The sequence below is a fragment of the Lethenteron reissneri genome, chromosome 48, assembly GCF_015708825.2.
Source record: "Lethenteron reissneri isolate LAM-NWPU_2019-01 chromosome 48, ASM1570882v1, whole genome shotgun sequence".
NCBI lineage: Eukaryota > Metazoa > Chordata > Hyperoartia > Petromyzontiformes > Petromyzontidae > Lethenteron > Lethenteron reissneri.
This window is the reverse complement of record NC_083826.1, coordinates 554,415-581,558: the sequence shown is the minus strand read 5'-3', so window position 1 is coordinate 581,558 and position 27,144 is coordinate 554,415. Positions and strand designations below refer to the sequence as shown.

At 47.3% G+C, this 27,144-nt stretch overlaps 1 protein-coding gene across 1 annotated transcript; it reads left to right on the top strand.

Moving 5' to 3' along the window:
• The first annotated feature begins 487 nt into the window (after positions 1 to 487).
• Positions 488 to 27,144, top strand: LOC133354757 (protein disulfide-isomerase-like). Its single transcript, XM_061571845.1, has 11 exons — positions 488 to 734; positions 9,385 to 9,591; positions 14,876 to 15,009; positions 15,873 to 16,010; positions 18,461 to 18,565; positions 19,795 to 19,920; positions 20,895 to 21,098; positions 22,547 to 22,667; positions 24,005 to 24,186; positions 26,085 to 26,171; positions 27,035 to 27,144. Exons 4-11 carry the CDS (start codon positions 15,903 to 15,905, stop codon positions 27,092 to 27,094), a joined length of 993 nt encoding a protein of 330 aa, XP_061427829.1. The 5' UTR covers positions 488 to 734; positions 9,385 to 9,591; positions 14,876 to 15,009; positions 15,873 to 15,902; the 3' UTR covers positions 27,095 to 27,144.

Here is a 27,144-nt window from a genome sequence, read left to right as displayed (position 1 = left end):
CTTATCTTGTGGACATTTATAGCAGCCAAATACTCTAAATGCACGTTTAAACAAAGCTGCAAAATGTGCAATACAATTTTCTTCATCTGATGACACCATACCGATATAAATATTTGAATTGTGGAGAAAAGGCAAAAAAAGAATGGGAAATTGGACAAAAAGTCTTGAGCCTCGGAGGCTTTTTCTGTGTAAATAAGAGACATTCGTTTTATGCCCACATACATTTTGATGTGCACGCTCACACACCTCAACGGAAAGCCCATGCAGCGCAAGTTCCCAGGCCCTTGTCGCTAAACAATTCGAGAACATATTAAAACAAACACTGGGCTGCTGCTGCCGCTGCTGACACGTGTCACCATACCCAGGTTTCGTGAATTGCCCCCTCTCAGCCAGTGGCGTCTCACCACGAAGCCCCAAGGTGAGCAAACAACGGCCCGGCCATGAGTATTTATTCCGCGCGCTTCGCCCACGTCACCCTTCACCTGCGGCACCAGGAGGCACCGGGAGGATCGATCGACCACGAGACTCGCGACAGCAGCCTTCCCTTGCAGAGAGAGAGAGAGAGACTGAGAGATGACCGCCTCAGTCACTCGCGTCGCTGCTCCTGCTGCTGCTGGCGGCCGCAGCGAACGTGAAGGCCCACGTCCCCGAGGTGGAGGGCGTCCTCATCCTCTCGCAAGACAACTTCTCCGAAGCGCTGGAGAGGGATGGCAATTACCTCCTCGTCGCGTTTGGTGAGTGCTTTGTGCCATAGATTAATTTATCATTATCAGTACACTGTTATGATAATCACCACTACCGCCACCACAACCATTGCAATCATCATCACCACGACCACCATCATTATCATCATTATCACAACCACCACCAATACCGGTACCGTCATAATGATCTTTATCATTGGGTATTATATACCCACTTCTGTACGTTATCCCATTCACCAAGTGCAATGTCACAAACCATCTCAATATTCCGCATAAACTGATCTCATCGCTCCGTCTCCATGCCACGTTGCTCCTTCGGCTGCGATTCTGTCGCAGACAATTCCCGAATTGAAATGTCTACCTTCTCAAGGTATGACACCGATAGCGCAATTGAAATATACCCAGGAGATAAAGTGAGATAAAAATACGATATGAAGCTGGCCAAATACCTCAAGAAGGACCCTGGGGCAGTCCATATTTATATCTTGATTTGTTTTCCATCGATCAATCTGTCAGAGTAAAAGGTTGCAGCCCACTGAGACAACGCACGTTTCACAAGGGGGACCTGGTCAAATCAGCGGGCAATGTGTGCTGCTACCCCTTGTCAATCCATTGTTGGATGGAGGCCTCCCCAAGTCCGTGTCGAGGTACTGTTTGACGATACCTCACCGCGTTGGTCAGTGCAGGTTGGCGATGAGACGGGGGTGGGCAGGGCTGGTTGAGATATAATTCACCACTGACGATGTTAGACGTGGCCGGAATAAAATTCAGTGCGCTAACCACTACCCCACCACTCCACCTGCTAAAATCAATAGACCGCGTGCGACGAGAGTTGTACTGTTGGCAGTTGAAGGGTGAATGCAGGCAGCAGCTGGAGATGTTCACACTTGGATTGACTCCAGGTTCCCATTGTGCTGCCTCCAGGCTCCTTGATCGCAGAGTAGCTTTTCAATCAGACATCATCTCATGAATGTCACGTCGCTGGGAAGTCGTATTCGTGTATCTCGCCGCACTTAGCATAGCACCATGCCCACGGACGTATTCCGTGTCACTTAACTTAAGAATAAAAATCTTGATTTATACTGGAGGAGGAATCCGATGAGCTATAAAGCTCTTTTCCACAGATGTCCAGTAGGGGCAGGTCATGACGTTACAACAAACAATACAACAACATAATAGGAGTGCAAAGTATAGGAAATGTAAACAAATCGCTTAAAACACATATACAAATAAAACTATTTTATTTCTTACCAGGTAAAAACCACTAAGCTATTAGCTTATTTTTTTAGAAGCGACCTGACCACAAATGATAGTTTAACGAAATTCAACATATATACAAGTCGATGGGTGTTGCTCCATTGCCTGCTCACGCACCATGCATGCTCACAGCTGCACATCAACTCCTGCTGTGTGCCCTCCCCCTCCCCCGTGGTCACCATCTAAGCAGCTCTGTGCAGGCTCAATCGCTGCTTGGTATTGTTCCAGGGGGGAGGATGGGGCTGGCATCGTGACAGATTTCAAGTGAAATGTGAAACTTACACAGACTTCATTAAAGTCAAACTGAGACAGATGTCGCCTTTTTCCCACGACACGATCGCCAATATCCGCTTCCCTCCCTCTCACCCACCCCCACCCCTTGCTATGGGAAATGAAACTTGTAAAGTATAATTTCAGTTGCTGATGTTGCTATAGATGTCAAAAAACACTGCACGGTTTCGCGAGGAGGATGTCTGTCACCCGACCCGCTCTTGCAACATCTGCGGCTGTATGTTGAACTTCTTTCGCACCGCACGTAGCCAAGCGTACTGATCGGAGGGCTGAGTGCTGACGGTAAGGAGATATCTCGTGAAATGGATCCACAGGTTGCATTCGGGGTTGCTGATGAGTGCTGGCCTGGGCGTGTGGGGTTTTGAGGGGTTGTGCAGTCACCCATTCCGCCAGTGCACGAACATTCGAGGCAGGCTAATGTCAGCACCATTAAAACAAAGCCTTCAACCTTTCAAAACATCTTAGGACACCATGCTGTGCCAAAATATTACGGGTTCACAATGGACGTGACTGACACCGTGACCGACAAGGTGTGGATAGGCTTTTATGCGGCTGCATTGACAAAGTGCTGGCGAATTAATAACTTTTTTTTTACTTTGGATGCATCAACCCTCGCCTGCCCAACCCTAACGCCGCATTGACTCGATGAAAGCCAAACAAAGAAACCTCAAGCACACGATGCCACTTCCCAATGCGGAACGATTACCTCCAGATTACTCAATTGGGATCGCACAATTTCAACATCTCCTCCTGCGAAATCTTGGCAGGACCCTCCTCCTGAACAAGAGTCTTGAGACTCGATGAGGCTTCTTTGAGTGAACAACAAGTGGAGTATAGAGGATGCTGTGGCCTTTGTGACCTTCGTTGTGCTGTGGGGGGCTGGAGGAGGGAGGGCACGGGACCACGCCATAGCATGAAGGTGGTTTAAGCCACCGGTTTAGCCCCTTTCGGGCTCACGAGTGACACCTTCCTGCCCACGATCGACGGTGACTGAAACGACAGCGGCAGCGATGGCTTATCGGTGACGCCATGGCCATGAAGCGGGCAGGGGCGTGGGTACACCAGACAAAGATGCCCCGTGTCACCTTGATAGACCGTTGGGGCAAGCAGTTAGCGACGACATAATGAAGCCGGCATGGCATACGAGGGGGTGGCTGGCCAGCACCACGCTCGGCCGCCTTTGTCTCCCTAGTGGATATATATACCGCACCAGGTACTCATTTGAGGCTGAGTCGACCTACGGGAGGCCCATGACTGATTGAGATAATCCTCACCGGTGTTGGCCGTGAGCAGGATTCGAACTCAGGTGGCCAGTTCGGAGGGCAGTGCCCTAAGCGCTACACTACCACTCCCTACTGCCAACACCTACAACCCCGCCATTCGCCACAAAGTGACGGTGACGTCACCACGGCGCCTGTGCCAGGCCAGGTGCACTTTGAGGCCACATGAAGTGTCAAAAGCTCGCTGACAGGAGGCCTCGGGACAGACTCAGGTACCATGGTTAGGCTGACTGAGATGACTGGTAAATGCACCAGCTGTACCCCCTACTGTGCCAACTTTCTGTATTTTAGCCGCCCGGTTCTCCGCTCGTTGTTGTGAGCGTCTGCCTCCAATTGCCTGCCCAGTAGCGTCCTTCACGAGCCTCCTCCACAGAGGCCGATCCTGACACTGCTGGTACCAGTCGTCGGAAGATCCACTCATTTCCACATCCTCCCGTACCGCATCAGTCCATCTCTTCTCCAGCCCATTTCGTGCCCGTTTAGCCCCCTCTATGCGGCCAAACAGAAGCCGACTGGGCATGCGGGCTACATCACCCAGCCAACGCTGCCTTGCCTGCCGGAGGAGCTCACTGATGGGAATGTGTCCAGATCTTTCAAGGATTTGTGAGCTCCTCACACAATCCAACCTGGTTAAACCTAGGATCGACCGTAGGCATGCCAGCCTGAATGTTTCTCACCGGCGCAGATATTCATTAGAGGGGTTCACGTTTCACAAGCATAGATAAAGGAGGGCATAACTGGCCCAGAAGACCCGAAGCTTCGTGCTGTGCGACAGACCAGGTAGCTTCCACACAGCATTGCGCAGCCGGTTACAGGCACACACACACAACACACACCTCAGCTCGTCACCACCGGGACAACACCTGGCTGACTTCTCACAGCCAGACGTGGCACCTCCGAACCGGCTCCAAAAGAAATGCCGCGCCAGTGACCCTCATCGCTGAGCTGTGTCGGCCTCTTTGTCGCAACTCCAACACCTTACATCTCATCTCAAATATTCCAATGCCCCACTGCAGTTTAGCCCAGAGAACCCCCTAGTTGGCAGCTGTCCCTGTGCGGCACAAGGTGTGCGCAGATGATAAAAGGGCTTTATAACTGACAGAACGTGCGTTATAAGCATGCTCGGTTGCAATGTTCATAAAGACTTAAGGCAAACTCGTGTTGAGTGAACTGTAGTTGTAAATGAACTCTTTATTCAAAGTGGAAATGCAGCAAAAATAATAAAACTATACATTTAAAATGCGGGTACAAATGAAAGGTTATGGAAAACCAATATCACGATGATCATCAAGTCGAATGGTGAAGCGTGATGTTGTGGTCACATCACGGTATATCTGTTCCAGATGAATTTGGACTTTTTCTGAGACTTGGGTTTTGGTTGGCGGTTGTGTGAATGAGCTCTGCTCCTCGCTTGTCCCTTCCCCTATGGGTGCCCTTGTTCCACTCTGAAGTCCCCCCCTCTCTCTTTTGCCCCAATGATCTCGTATTTTAATCCGTTCGTTCTCATAGTCGACATGCGTTCGTCATACACACAGTGGGAGGGGAGCTGGAGCCGAATGTTATGTAAGCTGAATTTATTTCGCACCGTACGTAGCCGACCATGCAAGGACAACTAAAATGCAGGATAGACACAAGCAGATCGTATCGTGACTCATTCTGGTCAGTGTTGCAACGTTTGTTTAAAGTTTCCTTCATACTCTTAGGTTCTTTCGGTAAAGTCACGTAGGTAAAATAATAATAATAAAATAAAATTATTATAAATACACCTGATGACGGAGGCTTGTGTTGCTTCCGAAACGTCGTTATTTAATTGAGTTATTTTCATGTATTATTATTTTATTATTATTATTTTACCTACGTGACTTTACCGAAAGAACCTAAGAGTGTGAATCCTTGCAGTCACGAAAGCTTCAAATCTAGTTTTCTTCATGTTGACTGCATTGTGCCCCCCGCCCCTGCCCCCCATGGGTTATTGCACGCCCCCCCCCCAACCCGCAACCCATTAAACGAGGTTATGGTACAGACTTGCGCTCATCCAGCAGTGGATTGACAAAGGGCTCCACGTGTGCCTGACATTGTGCGTTGAATTTATATGTGCTCGATGAACATCCGTCGGTTTATTCTACGTTGAGGTGGCACGTTTCTATGTGTTCACACACAAACACGTGTGTTTTCACACATTTGGACACTTTGATAACAACACGGTGTGTTTAATAGAATAAGTCAAATTGTTAAGCAGTGTTATTATGCAATTTTGTTTCAAGGTGTTGCCAAAACAATGACACGTGAGAATGTCAAATGGAGGCCTGCAGATTATTCAAGGCGATGCATTGTTGTGGAAATCTTTTTGCCAGAATGTAAAATATGCCACTCGTGATTTTGTTACGCACTATCATTTTTTTAAAGTTCAGAGCGTTCCTGCGGCCTTCGTACAGAAATGTACAAAAGTACGATGTAATTTTTTTTGCGCTGAAAAACACGAGTGAACTTTACACACCTTCAGTAGACATGCCCGTGTTAAACTCCGTTTACCTGCAGCTATTACCAAGGTGAACACGCTCAGAGATCGCAAGTGCTTAATTTCAGCTGGAACAGTCTGGAACGCTGTGCTTTGCAATTATTTCGCGTGTTATTTCTAAATTATATATATAATATTTATTTTTAATAATATATATTTTAAAACTTGTTTAGGAGATTACACATAGCAACACAGGATACAATCACGTAGAATATATTACATAGATTAATATAGAACCGAATATTTACGTTCTCCACCACGACACTCATGTACAATGTTACTGTCGTTATCATGGATTGGCATACTTTGTATTCTAGTGGTAGTGCCGTATGCCAGTAATCCCTACTCCAATCCAGCCTTGCAGCGTTATGGAAAATATCTAGTGAGAGATGAAGCCCCCGAAGGTATCGTCCCACGGCAACATTTATGAAAGTGTTAATCTTCGTCCAGCCCTTGGTGAATCCCCTGCCAGATGACAGCCTCCCTGCACCGTGTGGGTCGTGGAGAGGGCGGTTGATTGACCATACTTCACTCCACTGGTCAGTGCTGGTTGGGAGAAGTGGGGGGCTCAGACCCGGTTCACATAACGCTCGTCACCGACATTCGTCATTTACAGGAATCAAACTCGGGTCAGCCAGGTTCGAGCGTGGTGTGCTACATACTGTGCTACCGCTCCACCCCTCAACCCTTTTAGTAATTCGCTCGAGACATGTCTGAGCTGGGAATGGTGCTCCCCTGGCACACAAGGACTCACTCTTGTCAATTACGCCACAAGATCTTAAACATTTATTTTACGACAAACTGCACGCTTAGGAAATTCTTCGTAAAATCGCCGTCCAACTGTGGTAGGAATCTAACCACTGATTCTGTGCAACGTGGCTTAAACGTTTGCACAAGTGATACAAATTTACAGGTACAGTTGTATTGTGTTTCATTAGTATTTTAGGTAATTATTAGCAATACATTTTCTGTTCAATGTTTACTCTGAACGTATTTGATATTTCTTGATTGAATGCCTTTCACCCAAGGGAGACCTGGAAAAGCCAAACATATTCCTTCGTGCAGAACATAAACACGTGATGCGAACGACAGTAACGTGATGTTGACGGCGTTTATATTCGTATCGTCTGAATGGTGGATCCGACAGCACAATCTGTAATCATGAATATGTTGGGTTGATTGATTTCCTTTCAGACACTGGGATAAATCACTATCTCCTTTGAAAAAATACGCTTCTTATCTTATTGGGCTCTTAATTAAATGTATATAAAACTACGTGTGAAATACCACGATGAGAGAATTATAAATAAGGATATAACGGATGGAAAATGAGAAAAACACGGGAAATGATGCCGGAATGAAATTTCCCAAGACGGACACGGAGGGCACGGCTCGAGACGAGCAGCAGGAAGGAGCGCCGGGTGCAGGAAGGGGAGAAGGAACCACCGGGCCACGCGGTGTCGGTGGCGACGGGAGACGGGGGAGGAAAGAGAGGGGAGAGGAGGAGCGAGCAGCAGTGAGCTGCGTAGATTCGCGTCTGTTTTCACAGCGGGTGTCGAGAGGGGAGGGATCCAGTGGGGGTGGCTACACAGAAGTCACGTGATTTAGGGGAGGCTTGGGTTGATGTAGAGATATAGATACAGACATTCTTCAATCCACTGCACTGTTTCCATCGTGGGGGTGTTTACTTCACCACGCTGGTCAGTGCGCAGTGGTGAAGTGGGGGCTTTTCGCTATCACTTGCTAGGATTGTAACACAGTGCGCTAACAACCGTGCCACTGTTCCCACAATGGGCTTTTACCCACTTAAATATTTAACGTTTAATTATTCGCATTATGTAAAATATGTACACTTAACTTTGCTGTTGTTTCAAATGGTGTTTTATACAATGTTTTGTTATACACTGTGCTGGTTTGCTGTATTTCAGCCGTGCTGTTTGAGTTTAAATTCAAGTGTCAATTGGCTCTAACGTGACTATTAAGATTCACTTATCAATATATCTAAGTAGATAAGTCGTACTCGCTGCAACCACCACCAATCGCAACCTGGTAACTGACCCGAGCGGTAAAGTCCCAGGGTTCAACCTTCCATGGGAAACTTGGACAACCCTCGAACACTTGAGGACATTTTTCGATTTAAAGCTTTCGTGACTGCAGGGATTCATCTTCTTGGTTCTTTCGGTAAAGTCACGTAGAAGGGAAGTAATAAAATAATAAAAATAAAACACAATAAATTAATTCTCACGACGTTTCGGCCACAACGCAAGCAGCCGTCCTCAGGTGAAAACCAGGTCCGTCGAGGCTGACAGAGTCTGAATGAAACAGCACACAAGCTTGGAGCATATATATAACTTGAGGACAGGCGAGGGAAGGTACGGCCCCTTGCCCCACAAGTGGAGCGTGAGGAGCAGCCCAAATGGAGACTGTGGCCACCCAAGCCAGACGATGATTGCCCCACGTGCTGAACTCATGCCCTGCGAGATCCTTCCCTTGTGGCATCGCGACCACTCTCACTCGGCCTCACCTGAAGCCGTTGAATGGATCGCTAAACCTCGACATCAAACTACAACTGCTTCCACAGCCGTCCGAAGAAGACCTTGAAAGTGACATTACCCCCCCCCCCTCTCCACGGACGTGCCTCTGTGTAAATGTCGTGTCCACGTGTCAACTCTGGACACGAGTAACACGACTGATGCGTCTCACCCCGCCTCATCTATCAGCAGGAAAACAGCACCGGTGCCCATTGATATGCATGTAGGGCTACCACCTCTGAGATGCATAAAAAAAAACTGGGACATGTCACGGGAAGAATATCTCACGTTAACAGAAGATGGGAGAACTACATGTAACTGGCAAAAGCCTGAACTGCTAATATTTAATGATCAAGGAGAACTTTTAGATTTCGCCTGGACAGCTGCCTCAAAACAAGGCCAATCCTGGTAAAACCAGGACAGGATGACACACTGGGATGTCGTCAAGGAGCATACACCATGACCACGTGAAGCACGGTCATCCTCGCAGCTGCTTTTGGCTGGCCATCGAACAAATACGGTGACCGCATCGCGCGCTTTCAGATGCGTTACGCTCTCCCTTCCAATATTAGGAAGCCACTGGAGCTCTGCACTAACATCTAGATTGAAAACTACTTTCTTCAGAACTGCTTTGTGTTTAGTTTATTGTCCTTCCCCTCACACCTCCGATCAGCGCGGTTGGCTACGTACGGTCCATACATGCACACACACCCGTCTTCACCCATGTGTACCTTGCCGGACTTGAGTAACACAACAGTTGCATCTGAACCCCTGCTGTCCCACCCCTGTCTCGGCACGAGCAGTGTCCGGCTCTTGCGAGAAGTGCTCCGAGTTGCCGCCCAAGCTTGCCCGGACCGTCGAGCTCCTCCGGGAGCGCGGCGCTCCGGTGCGGCTCGGCTCGCTGGACGGGGAGACGCACGCAATCCTCGCCACCGAGTTCGACGTCTCCCACTACCCCGACTTCCTGCTCTTCGATCCAGGCTCCCGCGCCAAGCCCCGGCACTACCACGGTGAGCACCGCCACTCCGCCACCGCCGCGGCTTCCCATGCGCACGACGCGAGGGCGCCTGGTCACTCCGTGCCTCGTCCTTGTGCGCTGCGCGCAAGGCGCACAGGGCACACACAGGGGCCAAACCGATGTGGCGTTATCTTAGGTTTCTTGGGTGGAATTGTAGTGCGGTGGGTAGCGCGCTGTGCTCTGAAGCCGTCGACCCTGCCTCTCAAGGCCTCCTCCACACGACTCTGTCTTGTGGGTTGCTTGACCATTCGTCACCGCACTGGTCAGTGACAGTTGGTGCAGCGAGGGGGACCCAGAACCGGTTCATATATCATTTGCGACTGATGTTAGCCACGACTCAGATTGCTAGATTCATAGCGCACTAATTAAAAAGGATAACTTTGAACCTTAGTAATGGCTAAAACATAACATCTATAATATAAAACTCACGTACGCAAGATTTCTAAATCTGGTGGTGTATGCATGTATGTATGTTGCACTTCCTTCGCACCGTACTTAGCCAAACGTCGCTAAATAATAAAGTTCCTCACAAACTCCTTTTGGGAAAAAAACTCTCATGCTCCATGCCCCCCATTGGATCTCCAATTAAGTCAAGAGTCAGCTACCGTCACCCCCACAACGAGGCTTCACTAAATGGCCAGGGACATGCTTCATTTCAGCTGCGTCTATCTGGGTTCGTGGCCTGGATAATATTTGGCAAACTGGCACACCACATCCAGTGTACCATTTACCATGAGTGTGGATCACGAATTAATTTCTACTCCAGTCTACCAGCGGCCAGGAAAATATTCAGTGCGAATTGAAGTTCCGAGCTAAAGATAACCAACTATTCAATCGCGAAAACGATCGTGAAAACAAGACCAGCACGATAACATTTTTAAACTTTCGTACAAGGCTGACATTGATAAATGTGAAACATGGCACCTCCTTGATTTTCTCTTATTGTTATTTCTCGTCGGAGCCTGCACTCGCCGGCGATGACTGACAGCCGAGACTTGTCCATCGGCGATAGAGGCGGCGCAAGCTGGAAGCGCACTGCGGGCACTTTGAATTCGCCGTCAGATCTCGAGCAGGCACACAATGGGCCACTATCGCTCGCTCGCGAGGGAGCGACGATCGAGAGGGAGCGATGCAACGATTGTCCTCGTTTTTTCCATGGCAGGATGGGTCGTCGTGAGCCGGGCACCTCGGTGGCAGTTAACTACCTCGCCAAGTATGCAGGAGGTCGTGGGTTTGATCCCAACCCTAGGACCTGCTGTATATTTGGAGTTGGCATGTTCTCGCCATGGTCACGTAGATTTTTGTCGAGGTCCTCCGGGTTTTCCCTCCACAATTAGAAACACGCATTTAGAGTGTTGGCTGCTACTATAAATTTCCACACGAAACCCACTTCATTAGGCTATCATTTGTGGCCAGGCCGCATCTGAAAAATAACTATATAGCTCAGTGGGCCTGAACAGGTAAAATAATAAATAGTAAAATAGTAACTCGTCAAAGAGCATAAACCATCACCACTCTGGTTATCCTCGCAGTGGCGGCTTTGGATAGCCGTTGAACAAAGGCGGTGGCCACTGCATTGCGGCGCTTTCAGATGCGCTTCTGCGGCCGTCTGGAACGCTCTTTCTTCTGATATTAGGAAGCCACTGGAGCTATGCACTTTTAAATCACCTATATTGAAAACTAATTTCTTTAGAATTGATGTTTATGTCTAGTTTGTTGTTCTTCCCCCGCACTTGCAATTTGCACGGTTTTCTATGTACAGTGCGAAAGAAGTTCAACGTCCTTACATACAAGGACGCTGCACCGTGCGAACAGAATATTCAGGGCATATTTGGACACTTTGGCAATCACGCAAATGACTGTGGCATGCTGGTTAACCCTCAGAGTGATGAATTTGGTTCACATTTCTTGCAATAAAGCTCTGTATTAAGGGTTAGGTGGATTGTTGTATTGCAGGGCCTGTGAAAGACACTGGCGGCAGGCCTTCATCCTGCAATGGATAGATCATGGTTGATGATCGTGATGATAACACAAATTAAATGGTCTCATTTATAGCAATCGTGGACCTCTTACTTGCAGACTAATGGCCACTTGCAGGCACGTGCTGAGTCACCGTCTGCCACGCAGGGACAGCTGCCACTGGGGGTTTCCGTCAATTGTTGGAGATGACATTTGATGTGAGGCGTTTTGAGATGCTTAGGCATTTAAGCAAGCGATGTATAAATGTAAAGATTACCACTGTGGGTTTTACAATTCTGGACAATATCCTTTTCATTTGACTACCTATTGACAATGCAATTATTTATCTGCCCCTATTTTTACGAGCGACTTTGTGTCGTACAAGGGGGAACATTTTATATAAAAAATAATAACACGAGAACAATTTCTGGGCGTTTTCGTCCGAGTCACGTCCGACGTTCACAGTTCGTGCGTCACGACATGCGTGCGTGTGTGGCGGCATGAACACTCCAGATCACAGGCACATCAGCTCCAGTAGCCACGCCACCGCGACCGTAAGCACGCTACCAGCACAACAGCAGATTAGGACGCGAACGTCACGTGATGCCGAGCAGAGCTGGCGTCACGCGTAACTCGATCTGGGAGTGCGCGCTTCTCATCTCCGCACAAACTCCGCTCTCAGATCGACTATCTCACATCTCACAACAAAAGCCCAAAGAAGATGACAAAATTTGCGATGTATAATTTTCTTCGTTTCGTCTGCTACCTCGTCTCCACAGACCTTCACAGCGCGCGTCTCATGCTTAAGGGCAGGTGGGGTTCATCGATACGCCGCAACGACCTTTTTACCGTGTTTTTCTTGATGCAATCAAATAGACCTCGCCGCCCACGAGGTGTTCATATCCCATTTCCAAATGTCGGGTGTGGTGACCACGATGATGCGCACAGTGGGACTGGTGGACCATGCAGGGATGATGCATGAAGGGACTGGAAAACAGAGGCGGTGCCTTTAGGAGGGGGCTCAGGAGCCCATGGTGTGTAAGCCCAGTCGCCACTCAGCCTCTGAGGACTGTGAAGAAAAACGATTGTCTTAAACGTTGCCTATTAGAACTTTTTTTAAATACTATTTTTGTATCTTAGCAGGTAAGGCCCACTGAACTCGGAGGCTCTTTTTCAGAAGCGACCTGGCCACAAATGATAGCTCAACAAGTGGATTATAACATGGAAATGTATAGCGGCCAAAATACTCTAAATGCATGTTTCTACTATAAAAATGTTTATTTGGTTTCCTATGTAGAACCGTCTTATGGCTGAACATGTTCAGACTTTGTTACTTGTGGCCTGCCGATATAAAGTGTCAGGATTCTCCCCTCACTGGTGTAGAGTTTCTCCAAGAAATCCTGCTTCTTCCCACGTGGAAAAAGACTTCACGCTGAAGCAATCATAGATGGAGCATTAATTGCTAGTAAATGTGACTATTTAATTAGTGTTGGCTATGTCGGGTGGTGGAGGGTTTCCCAAACGAAATTTGGATATATCAATAATTAAATAAATGGATTATTTAATCATAATTGAAAATAAATAAGTCTTAATACTGAATTACTTTCCTTATATAAAAACAATATATTTAACCTATTTTCTGTGAAACTACTACCTGAATAAACACTTCATAAATGTCATCGTCACTTCTCACTGCACTCACATTTCATGCAGCCACCCACAGGCAGCGTTGGGGAGTGAGTTACACGCACAGCACAATTAATGTAACCATATTGCTGAATGCAGTAACGACTCACTATGGTTGTACTACATCCCTTCGTTCTCGGTTTTGTAATCATATTACTGTATCAGCGTGTACCAACGGATTGCATTCTGGATGCTGTTATTAGAAAAGTGGACATGTCTTCACAAACGAAATAAAAAATGCTTAAAGGTTAGAGATGGGCGTCGCCCCAGAGTCATAAACGAAGTGGGGGGGGGGGGGGGGGCTAGTGATGGTTAAGTGAGAAATTTGCAGGTAAATGTACTGTGGAAATGTACTGTGTACGTGTACTGTGTAAGTGTACTGTGTAAATGTGATTAGCAAGTCAATGTAGGCTCGCAGCGCGCCTTCATTTACTTGCTAATCACATTTACACGGTACATTTACACAGTACACTTACACAGTACATGTACACGGTATATATTACCTGCAAATTTCTCACTTTAACATGACTAGCGCTGCCCCCCCCCCACTTCGTTTATGACTCTGGGGCTACGCCCATCTCTGACCTTCACAAGCAGCAGCCAGCCTCAGCAGCTTCCCTCCTCTTTCTTCCGCCTGATGACGGTTGATTGCGTTGCGATCGAAACGTCATGATCTATTGTTTTTTCTACTTACGTGACTTCACCGAAAGAACCAAAGAGTCAAGAAAGCTTCAAATCAAGATGAATAATATCACTGTCCTTTGCTTATCCAGAAAAGCCTCTACTTGATTTCAAGATGTATGCCCTGCATTGGGATCTGCGGCCAATTCATTTTAAGCAGTGGTTTTTATGTGGAAGAAAAGTCGAGTTGATCAAGGAAACCCAGGTTCGCACGAGAGAATAACACTCAAGAGGCTCGCACGCATGGGGTCATGAACCCTCAGGCTGCACTGCAATTTTCTGCCCACCTCACAGCCCAACGGATTCTGCGTGAGCCACCAACCTTTGCCTTCAAATTGCTGGATTACAAATGGGCCCCATAATGACAATGAAAATAGTGATGACAGACTTCGCTCGACTCTTGGCAACCTGCCAGAGAAAACAAAACTATTTTTTGTAATCTTTTTGGGTATAAAAAATATAACCTTTAGGGATGGCTGGGTGGCTCCAGTGTGAGGGCACTGAGCTGCCGCTATTGTTATTTTGCCGGTAATCGTTTAAACCGGCGTCTCGAGTGTAGCGAGATGATGGTAGTCTCAGCCTGGTGGACTCCACGTTCATTTGCTTAACCAGCTGAGACCTCAAGAGGCTAGGATCGTCTCATTTGCAAGAATGACAGTGCGGGCAATGATTTCTATGTACCAGCTAATCGAGTAATTTGCGGTGCAGTTTTTTTTATTTGGCAATAATTTGACCTTAATGCCTGCAAATAAGGGCTTACTACTACGAATCATGTCAGGGGATATAAAATGTTCAACACAACATTCTTGACCACTCGATTGCAAGCTTTGAATGTCGATTTTTTTAGAAGCAGGTTGGGAGCACCGAGACTAAACTCCTGTCTTGCGAGCGTGGTTTGGGGTGAGCAACTTGTGGTGTGCACGCCGCGTGTGGTGGATGCGCTGGGCCAGGCCTGTGGGAAGCGGAGGCCCTGGCCAAGTGGGCGGCGAGGCGAGCGGGGCCCCCAGCCGTGACCGTGGCCACCGCGGCGGAGGCCCAGGCCTTCATCGACTCCGACAGCCTCGTGCTTCTGGGGTTCTTCAAGGCGAGCAGCAGGAGGAGGACGGATCATGCACAGCGAGCGGCACACGGCACCTGTCACAGTGCACAGCACGCAACACACAGTACACAGCGCATAGTACACAACACAGAGTATACCGCTCACAATACACAGTGCATGACACAGCAACCCACACATAAAGTCTGTGCTCCCACGAAGCTGCATGGATTTCTTGGCTGGAAAACCTGAGGTGGATCTCCATTGCCTTGCCTGGCCTGCAGCCACTGCACATCCCTGTCTCTAAAGGTTGCCCCAAAAATCTATTGACAAATTAAGAGCTCTCTTCCTTTGTCAATACAATTTACAAAAACGCGATTGGAAAAGACGTAATGCATCCCAATGGTTTCTCTGTTTGTTAACTAAAGGACAAGTGACCAATCAAATTACTCGAAATTTGCATTTGGACAATGAAGTCGATTTAGTGATAAAAAATTATAATGGATGACTTATTTTGGTGGTCGATTGCTTGGGCCCATCCCCAAGGCGGGACACCCCTAAAAGCCACGCCTGCCGTGACACGGATGTTAATGCAAATGACATCATCAAGTCACGCCCATCACCTCCCGTCCAGCGGCACACATAGAAAAGAAGTTGAAACTTGATTTTTTCCCCCCGATTATTTTTGTATTGTCTTATTAGCTGGGTAATAGATCCGACAATCTGTTGAGTAATCGATTTTGCAAATAATTGGAGATCCCGGCTCTCATCAAAGCCTGAATCGTGAGTGGTGGTGATACCACCGAGGGTGCCACTTGTATGTGTGTATGTTGAACTTCTTTTGCACCATACGTAGCCAACCATCTTAATCGGAGGAGCGGGCTATTAACTCACGTCCCCTCCCTGTGCAGGACACGGAGAGCCGCGACCTGAAGACCTTCATGGAGGTCGCCGACACATATGATGAGGCGCCATTTGGCGTCACATCAAGCGAAGAGGTTTTCGCGAAATATGGCGTCTCAAGTGACTCTATTGTGCTCTTCAAGAAGGTGAGCAATGGAATATTTTAGGAAACGACAGAAGCACCTCCGATTAGCACAGTTGGCTACGTACGGTGCGAAAGAAGTTCTACATAGGAAGTCCAGCCGCCTCAATGTCAGTTAAATGCAAAGATAACCCGATTTCCAAGTTCAACCTCTTTTCCAAGAAGAAGCCAGATCCCCACGTTAAAAAGTTAGACGTTGACAAGATTGTTATCAATCAGAGTAACAGTCTAATTTCCGACAGCCTAAAATGGGTTCTAGCTTAAGGGTTGAATTTCGCAGTCACCCCTAAACACATCCCAGTGGATGATATCATTGCCCAGGTTGACGTAGCCCTTAAGGGGTTAGGACACATTACTGCAGACGTGGCAAGATCGGAATTCACTGCAATCCTCAAAAACGCTAAGACACCTATTAGCAACATGACATCGTCATCCTCTCAGCCGACAAGAGCAATGCCACAGTCACCATGGACAAAACCACATACAATAACAAAATTCAGGACCTGCTTAATGATGGTAGCTATACAAAAATTAAAATAGATTCCACCAACAGCCTCGCTACGAAAACCAACAATATCATCACCGATTCGACATCTTTAATCGAACCAACCAAGCGGTTTTCCTTAAAACCCTCTGCTGCTAGACCACCCATTGACTCACCCACCTACAAACTGGCCCGATTTCTGTCTGAGACCTTACAACCATTCATTGGTAAGACCACATCAGCTGTACTTTACTCAGCTCACTTGGTATCGTCAATTAAGGACATCTCACTATCTCCAGGTGATTTGCTCGCTAGTTTCGATGTAGTTTCAAGTTTCATTTATTAGGTGTAGTTTATACTTTAGTTGTTTACGTGGTGGTTTAGTTACTGTAGATACATACTATTAACATTCTTTCCCATTATTAATGTTACCCCTTTCCCCTCCCTTTGATGCTGCTAATCCTGCATAATGCACGGGCATAATGACTTTAAGCCCCTCGCAAAACCTCCTACGCATTTCACAAGTAGTACTAATCGCATATCTGCACTTCCCATAAATATGCTAAATTCCTCTTGATATGCAAATTATTTTGTCAAGGCGCTCTTCCCCCCTCCATCCCAGCTTAAATAGACGCTCCAAGCCTGGGGCGTGTCATTCAGACTGTCTCCTCGACAGACCTGTTCTCCACCTGAGGACGGCTGCTTGCGTTGTGGCCGAAACGTCGTGAGAATTATTTTATTATGTTTTATTTTTATTATTTTACTATCTACGAGACTTTACCGAAAGACCCAAAGAATAAGTGATACATACATACATAGGGCAAGGCAGAAGCCAGTAACAGTCGAGCAGTAGGCATCTTCTCCTCACGATGCCTCTAGTAGTGCATGGCGAAGACTTGGAAGGAAGGGATGCTCAGCATGAGGTGAGTATGAATTTGTGGTTGCACGCCAAAAGGTATTTGCAGGGCTTAATGTCTCACTCGATAATTATAGATTTGCGTTGGCGTTGTGCAACACCAACAGCGTCCACGCCGACGCGCATTCTTTTGGCCCCGCCCCCCCCTCCCCCTCCCAATGCGTTCCATTCATTGGCTACCACATTCTGATGAGCCCCCCCCCCTCTCCTCCCCCTCAACTTGCCTTTTTAAGGGATTACATCTTGAATCATTGCCTCACTTGATGCAGCTAACCCGGCTGTGACGGTCCCACCTGATGACGGAGACTTGTGTTGCCTCCGAAACGTCGTGATTTTTGTTTTATTTTATTTTTTATTAATTTTTGATGTTTTACCTACGTGACTTTACCGAAAAAACCTAAGAATATATCTCACTCGATACTTTCTGGAACACTGCTGTGAGCAGCGATTATTGTCATAAGGTAATACCACTCCAGTACAATGTGCGCCTATCCATAGTTACCTATCATCCTATGAACAGAATGATACAAACTAGATGCACGGACTTAGGCGAGATGGATGTGGCGTGCCAAAATAATGCCCAGGTCAGCGTTCCGGACCTTCCCGCTCCGAAATTCAGCACTGGGTATTTGAAAGCGCTGTTCGGCCCTCGGTGAGGTCATGATGATGATGATGTTCGGCCCTCAGTGAGGTCATGATGATGATGATGTTCGGCCCTCGGTGAGGTCATGATGATGATGATGTTCGGCCCTCGGTGAGGTCATGATGATGATGATGTTCGGCCCTCGGTGAGGTCATGATGATGATGATGTTCGGCCCTCGGTGAGGTGTGAACCGCATCTTCTCCTCCGCGGTTTAACCCTCACCGCCCGTTCGCGTCTCGCTTTCCGGCTGCTCTGGTGACAGCGCAATGCGTTGTGGGTAGCCGTGGTGCCCCCCTCCCGCTCCCCACGACTGTTGTTTCCTGTTGTTGCTGTTGTTGTTGTTGTTGCTGTTGTTGTTGTTGTTGAGCGACTCCCTGACCCCCCGCCCCCCGTGGTCGGTTTGCCGACAGTTTGACGAGGGCCAGGTGGTCTTCACGGATCAGGTGGAGCGGGAGAAGCTGTTGCGCTTTGTTCAGCTGCAGGAGCTCCCGTCCGTCGTCACCTACTCGGACGAGGTGCCGTGACTGCCCGGCATCCGCGTCCGTCGCGTCACAAGCACTTGAGTTTCGTCGGTTGGCGCCAAGAAAAAAGAATACAAACATGTCCCTCACAGGCGTGGGCCCACTGTGTTTCTTTGCTAAGGGGGGGGGGGGGGGATAATTATTTTGTTAATTTCACTTTACTGAAGATGTTTTTTCTTTATTTTACCACAAATTAATGATATTATCCAAGAAGGCCTGGTGACTCAGGGGTCATAGCACTGAGCCAGTACTGCTGATATCACAAGTTGGAATTCGGGCAGCTACCTATGATGAAACTGGGTGCTCAGGTATAGGAAGTTAATGGTCTCAGTCCAGGCACCAATAACTACACGACAACTCATCCTATCAAATTTGGCTCTGCGCTTCATTAGGATAAATTCCAATCTTGAGAAATAGACAAAAACAGTTTTACATGGGATGGATGCTGCTGTGGTACAACGGTTCGCACACTGCACTTGCAATCCAGAGGTAACCGTCGTGGCAGTTGAAACAAAAAGCAGGATTATTAAATCCGCTGTCTTGCCTAGCCCCCCCCCCCCCCCCACCAATCTCTGCCCAATGTCCACCCAGCAGTACAGTAGAGATGGGTACACCAGTTAGTCGACCAATCGGTCGCGTGTGGTGAGGTAAAGTGTGGGTACCTCTTCCAAGACATCTGGCCACCGTGCGTGGTAGACACTCGCTAGCGGAGGTCCTTCTGCCAGCAGTGGCACGAGCAAGACATTTCAGAGCTGCACCCTTATCTATGTTTAAGTCCCATACTGCAGTAGTCCATGGGTACTCTTTGGTTCTTTCGGTAAAGTCACTTAGGTGAGAAAGCAAAAAATAAAAAAATAAGAATAAAATGTAAAAAATAATAGAAATAACTAAATTAAATCACGACGTTTCGATTGCAACACAAGCAATCGTCATCAGGTGTGGAAATCACAGCCAGAACATTTTTGCTAAAGTGGGAGAAATGCCGGGGCTAAGGAGTTTATATAAACTCCACACCTGATGATAATTGCTTGTGTTGCAATCGAAACGTCGTGATTTAATTTAATTTAGTTATTTCTATTTTTTTATTTTTTTATTTTCTCACCTACGTGACTTTACCAAAAGAACCAAAGAGTATGGATCCTTGCAGTCACGAAAACTCCAAATCTAGAATAGTCCATGGGTGTGAATGCTCACCAGTCGGCTTGTGTGGGTGCACGGTGCAGGCGTTCCCGCTGCTCTTCAGCGGGCTGGTGGATGTGCACATCCTGCTGTTCGCCAACGCTTCCTCAGACGGATTCCCTGAGCTCTTTGAGGAGTTCAAGGCGGCTGCTCCTCCCTTCAGAGGCAAGGCAAGTCCATAGCCGCGTGGAAGCGTGGCACGTCAGCCTCCGCTCCTCGTCAGTTCGCTCTTTCTCAACAGAGCCACCGAATACAATAAAGTAGGCACTTGATGCCTACTTTATTGAGGGCGATGTTGGCACGTAAAATCAAGATCGACAGATTGATTGAAATACTGCCAGGCACGGACTCAAAAGTCAGCAAAAAACAACTGCATTGCTGTGTCACACGCACCGGATACACGTGAGGGTATTCAAAGTGAAGAAACGTGAAACCCATCTCTCCACCTTGGTGCCACGGTGGTGAGATGTTAACTACCTTGCCTGGTTTGATACCGACCCTGAGGTCTGTATATTTAGAGTTTACATGTCTCCCCGTGGTCGCGTGGATTTTTCTCCGGGTCCTCCAGTTTTTCCCTCCACATTTAGAAACGTGCCTTTAGAGTATTTGGCTGCAACAAATTTTCACGTGATAAACCACTTCGTTGGGCTATCATTTGTGGCCAGGTCGCTTCTGAAAAATAACTTTAGAGCTCAGTGGGGCCTTACCTGGTAAAATACAAACAAAAAGTTTAGTTTTAATTTGGTTGAGAAGCAGCAAGCACGCCCGTGCCTGGACAGCCACGTCTTCTAAGACACTGCACCCCGCAGCGACCCGTGCTTTCGACTCCCTGCTCCTGTCCAAGTCCAGCCTCAAGGACTTCCTCTATTTCACCTGTCTGTCGCGTTCCCTCTATTCATTAGATATGCCTCCTCTCCCCAGGATATCCACATCCCATCGTTCTATACATCATCTTGTAATGCATTTAGATGCCAAATAAATGCTAATTGTTTATTTTCATCATTAGTCTTGTAATGGAACCGATAATTGGTAGGACTAATCGATTTTGTGAATAATTAGATATCCCCGCCCCCCCCCCTGCTTTACCTATGTGGATGTCCCCAGCCGGCTCTAAGAGTCCCCTCCCGGTTTGTGTTGTGGACAGATCCTGTTTGTGCTGCTGAACAGCGCGGTGCCGGAGAACGACAACGTGCTGGATCTGTTCGAGCTGACGGACGGGGCGCAGCTGCCTGCGATCCGCCTGCTCAAGGTGAACAAGGACATGGTGAAGCGCGTGCCGTCCTTCAGCGACTTCACCACCGCCAACATCACCTCGTTCTGCCAGGACTACTTGGACGAGCACAGCAAGGTGAGTCCGCGCCGGTGCCGCCCAGCCTCTCGGGCGTTACGAGGCGGACCGCTGGGAGTAGGCGGACAGCCCTGGGGTGTCTGCGTACCGCTGGGAGTACGTGGACCCCTGGGGATACGTGGCAATGTCTCATGGGGTACGTGAGGCGATTTAAATCCATATAGTGACCTAGGACGATATCAAATACCTTTATAAACTCATTGAACGTACACAATGTGGTTTCCAAGAGTAACCAGCGAGCGCGAACAAATGACGTCATGTGTGCAGAGCATCCATTGAATTTTGTTGTATTCACTTGCAGTTACTAGCAGTTACTAGCAGTTACGAGCTAGTTAGGATACCTCACAAAATGAACAATTGGATAAAATATTTATGTACATTAATCATACTTTTATTTCTCAGAACCATGTTGGGTCAGGCAGGGGGGTACTCGGTTGAAACTAAATTCAACAAGGGGGTACAGTCAACAAAAAAGGTTGGGAACCACTGACTTGGAGTGTATTCACAAGGGTAAAGGCGAAGCCCTGCAATTGCTCGTTCACTGTAGTGCTGGCAGACGGGCCTCCATTAGAGTCGGTTATCGAGAGGCTCCTTCCAGAGGGTGTTTGGTCAAATGTTTCACGTTGGTCAGACGTCGTGAAGAGGTGGCAGTACTCACACTTTCAGAATCAGAATCTTTATTTATACTGGAGGAATCCGATGAGCTATAAAGCTCTTTTTCACAGATGTCGGGAGGGGCGGGTCAGAAAGTTACAACAACAGGCAAAACCCACTGAGCTATTAGTGTCTCTTTCAGAAGCGACCTGGCCACAAATGATAGCTCAACGAAGTGGCTTATCGTAATGTACACGACCTGCCGATCGACTAACGGCGGTGCACCCGTTTAGACCGCTGGGTGGAGAGAATCGGAGGGAGGAGGGATTTAAGATACTTGAAAGAGTGGCGTGAGTAAGCACTTGCAGGGCTGCACCTTTTCTTCTCAACATTTCAGATGCCATTCATCATGATTGCCAGCTGAGGACTTTCAGAAATATTTGACCAAACCGAGCACAAAGAGTTCAAAGGTCTGAAGATGATCGATTTAAGCCGTCTAGCTCTGGTGCTTTGGAGACTGTCGACCTTTTCCCCACGTTTACATCTCACCAGGGGCTCCCGCTCATCCCCGTATTTTTATCCCCCGACAGCTGACACACCGAACGCGTCATAGGTGACCTACACAGAAGCGCGTTCCGGTCGCGCGTTGGCTCGCTCACGCGTCCGCCCTAAGTAATTGGGCCGAGGTGTTCTAGGCCTGCCACTGGGATATTGTCAATCACTGATGGCAGGCGCGGGAAGAGCCTCTAAGGCAGGCTTACGGGCTGTGGGAACGGTGTGGCGGTGTAGCGATCGCCCAAACGAACCTCGGAACGTGCTCGGCGTGCGTCTGTTGTGTTGCTGCCGTCGTGCAGCCCTTCTCGAAATCGCAGGAAATCCCCAAGGACTGGGACAAGCGGCCGGTCAAGGTGCTGGTTGGGAAAAACTTCGACGAATTGGTGTTTGACGAAACGAAAAACGTGTTTGTTGAATTCTGTGAGTCCAAAGCGCATTCACCTCATCAACTGCTTTTACACGTGATGTCTATATACACATTTTCTAAGTCACAAGAAATGGCACTTTTGGATTAAGTAATAACTTAATGATATCATTTATTATGGCTGCTTGAACAAAATAGATTGTGTATGCCAATAAAGAAGGAAAATAGTGCACAGTACCAGCAGCTTCATGGGCAATAAAAGTTACTCTTTTTAATATGCAAAAAGTTGTACAATGTACAGCCGTATGACTATCCACTGATGAATGAAGACCTCCCAAAGCCGTGCTGAGCAGCAGAATTGAGTTTCCAATTTATATGCTTTAAAAGTGCCTATCTCCAGTAGCTTTCTAATATTGTAAGGAAGAGCTTTCCAGACGGCCGCAGAAGTGCATCTGAAAGCACGCGATGCAGTGAACGTCTTTGTTCAATGGTTAGCTAAAGCTGCTGCTGCAAAGATGATCGGACAAGCCTTCCAGCTTGTCTGTGGTTCCTCAGGAACTGTTAGATAAAATTTGCATGAACGTCACTATATTAAATTAATCAATATATTTATGTATTTATAACATCATAGGTGGAAACACCAGCATCAGCACTTAAGCTACATGGGCATCTCGGATCATAACGCCCTACTGTTTCAATCAATTCCAATCCTTTCTGTAAATGATAAGAAACTCATCGGGCAGAATAAAGTGCATGGAGGCTGGAAAAAAAATAGGAATAATTATTTGCACAAAAAGCCTATTTATAGCAAAAGTTGCTTTTGTTTTATTTATCTCCTTAAAACATTTCACCTGGAAAATTCCTTGATATATACATTTTTGTTTGTAAGGGTGTCCATATAGTTTGGCAGTGCCAAACTGTCCCCACAGTGACCATGGAGGGCTTGTTCACATGGACAAAGCAGCAGCTATAGAACATGGCTATACCGTGCTGATGATACCTAACAACGATGCAACCAGTATAACACAGTCGTCTCATTGTACTGCTGCTGTCTAAAATAAATTGGCAACAATGTTTACTCGAGAGAGATGTTGACCTCGGAGTTGTGGGGCCGGCTCTCACCAAAACTGAACTCTTTTTTATTTTTATCAGGTAAGGCTCACTGAGTTATATAGCGCTTTTTCAGCGGTTACCTGACTATAAGTGATAGCTCAACGAAGTGGCTTATCACGTAGAAAGTTATAGCAGCCAAATACTCAAAACGCACGGGGAGAGAGACACGCAAACTCCAAATATAAAGCAGGTGTTGGGGTCGGGTTCGAACCCATGCCCTCATTCGAAGCGAGGGAGTTCACGTCACGCCGCCACGGCGCTGGTGCTGCCCGTGCCGTAGACGCCTCGTGGTGCGACCACTGCAAGAAGCTGGCGCCCGTGTGGGAGCAGCTCGGAGTCCAGTACAAGGACCACGACAACATCGTCATCGCCAAGATGGACGCCGAGAAAAACGAAGTGGCGGCCGTGCACATCCCGGGCTACCCGAAAATCAAATACTTCCCTGCTGGGCCCGGCAAGAAGGTGAGATCATCCTCGTCTCTATTATTTTTTTTCATTTCATTTATTAGGTATAGCCCTGTGAGCCATGCGGCTCTTGACTCGGGTGCAACTGCAACAAACAAAAACATGAACAAGAAACATCTTAAAGTGACTACACGCAACAGAAAAATCCAGGAAAAAACTGCAAAGTCTTCCAGAAAAAGCACCGTATTTCAACGCTGTGTGCAAAAATCCCAGTGGGATGCAAGTCAAACAATAACAACCATAAGACAATTTAGATAAAAGTTATCAGGCTAACTCTGTACTACAACAAACAAACATGGCTAAACCAAAACTTTTCAAAATCACCAAAATAAAGCTATAAAAACAATGTAACAGTGATCAGGCATTACATCCCGAGGTGCCAACGCAAAGCGGTATTTGAAATGTGACAGTCAGCTTTAACCGCGCACACTTTTGAAGAGATAATAAAGGATTGCAGACGAGCGGGAAGGCAGCAAGCAGACAGGTGCCCAACAATTATCCAAAGTCTGCGGTTCTTAATCTATGCTCAAGTTCTTCCAAGCAATGAGAGTTTATACTTGTGGGAGGGCACTGGACCACCCAGAGGCAACCGACATGTGCGAGGGGGCAACTCTACCCCACATAGATGGCATAGTTGGAGATTAGTCTACATTTTGCTGCACCTCCTGGAAAGCCAGAGGGTAGGGTACCTCGACACCCATGGGAAGGGCGCTTTGCAACAACGTATGTGATACATTAACCGTTGCCTCCACATTGCAAGATTACAGGTGTGCACCACTGTCGCCAAGATGAATTACTTAGTAAGGAGGGATGTGGTCGTGGTCTGTTGGTAAGCATACTTAAGTTGCAATCCAGAGGTCACCGATTCGATCACCTGGGACAAGTTTCTGAAATCCCCCCATCACTGGCCACCCAACATTCGAAATCGATGCGCCGCAGTTAATTGGCAAGTCGAGTGCGGTGGGGTAAAGTGTGGGTCTCCCACCTCTTCCAAGACATATGGCGAACCTGAAAAAGTAGTACAACCACACCTTCTGGAGGGGCTCTATAGAGCTCCAACGAGTTGAGGGTATCCTGTCAGCAGTGGCATGAGCAAGCAATTGCAGGGCTGCACCTTTACTTTGTTCTATATCTACAACAAATGAGAGTAACAAAATTGAAAAGCTAAACTGTGCTCGAGACTACTCTCCTTTTTGCCCACTTTATTTGAGACGTGTATACGCTATTATTATTATTATGGCTTTGCTTGTTTACCCAGGAAAGCCTCACAAGTCTCACGACTCATTTTTGGGAGGGTCTTGCCACGTTTTCTCAGTAGGGGGCAATGCTTGCAATGTGTCATCCTAACAGCGTAATTTGCAGGTCATTTTTCTGTATTGGAATTTTTTGGCCAGTGGCAGTTACAATTTTATCTGAAGATCATATTTACCCTGAGGGTTGTGGGGGTTATTTTACCATACTTCACCATGCTGGTCAGTGAGGGTTGCTGATGGTAGGTAGCATAGAAGTACAGGACGATGCAAGCTGCTGCACTGCCCTCTGCTGCCAACCATGAAGCCCTGCAAACTCTGTGGCAACCTGTCATGGTGGCCCCAAGCACAGTCCAAGCGCAGCTCTGCTTAGCTTCCGCGATCTGATGAGATTGGGTGCATTCCAGGTGATTTTATCTTAGGATAAATGAAATGTGTTTAGTTTGTTGCCCTTCCCCGCACCTCCGATTAGCACGATTGGCTACGTATGGTGCGAAAGAAGTTAAACAGACATACAATGCAGTCAAAATAAAAACAGCGGCACCAACACCTACAGCAGATCCCGGTTCATGCTTCTCAGCCTCGTGCCCAGCCACTCGTGTGTGCCTCCTCCTCCTCTTCTGCTGCTGCTGCGCTTGGGTGTAGATAATCAACTACACGGGGGCGAGGACTCTGGAGGCTTTCACGAGCTTCCTGGAGAGTGGAGGCCAAGTCCAGAGCAGCGGTGACACGGTGAGCACTAACGCGCTGCGACAGCCTGGACCTGACCCCACCCGAACCCTGGACCGAGCCCTCTTAGCTTAATGCTAATGCTGACCCTAGCCAAAGCCCTTACTACGCCAAGCGGAATCATAAGCTTAGCACTAACCTTGACAATAACCCTGACCATAACCCTTATTTTCACCTGGATATTAACCTTTACATGAAACTTAGGACTTAAAATCACCCTGTCACTCTAACCTGTACACTAACCCTAATTATAAACTTAACACAGTCAGCCTAACTTTCACTTCAACCCTTAACCCTGACCCTAACCGTAAATATGTGACCAAACTTTAGCCCTAACCTTAACTATGACCTTAACTCTAACCCCTGATATTAAACCCATCCCCAGCCCTGACCCGGGTATTCCTGAATTCTACATTTTGTTCTAAACCTGATTCGAACCTCAACCCTTAAACTCGGTTACATATATCACATAATGGACAGTGTATATAACATGGGCTATAAAAGAACCATTAATATTGTGGTCTATACAATCACTCTTTCATTAGTGCACTTCGTTCATGAACTGTCCTAAAACATGAGGCTTAAATTTGAGCCAATTTTACAGTTAGTGCGAGTTTTTTGTTAATCAAAGCAATTTAATCTCGCCTCTTGTGATATATCAATACAACTTTTAATTACACGATAAAGTATCTGTTTTAGGGACAACGGCTGGATCAATGTCAGTTACATTGAATAATGCAAAGCCAGCCTACTGAGAATCAATAACCACGTGCCTTTGTGAGACGACACTTGTCAGCTCATTATCATCTTCAAGGGAGATTGCGTTGCGTATAATCATCGGTTGGAGCTCTTGTTTTATTTTTCAGGATGGGAAGATGGAAGAACCTTCAAACAAAACGGATGATTTAAAGAAGGAAGAATTGTGAACGTTTTTAATATTCGTGAAATTAAACAGCCCACGGGCACAGTAAAATCA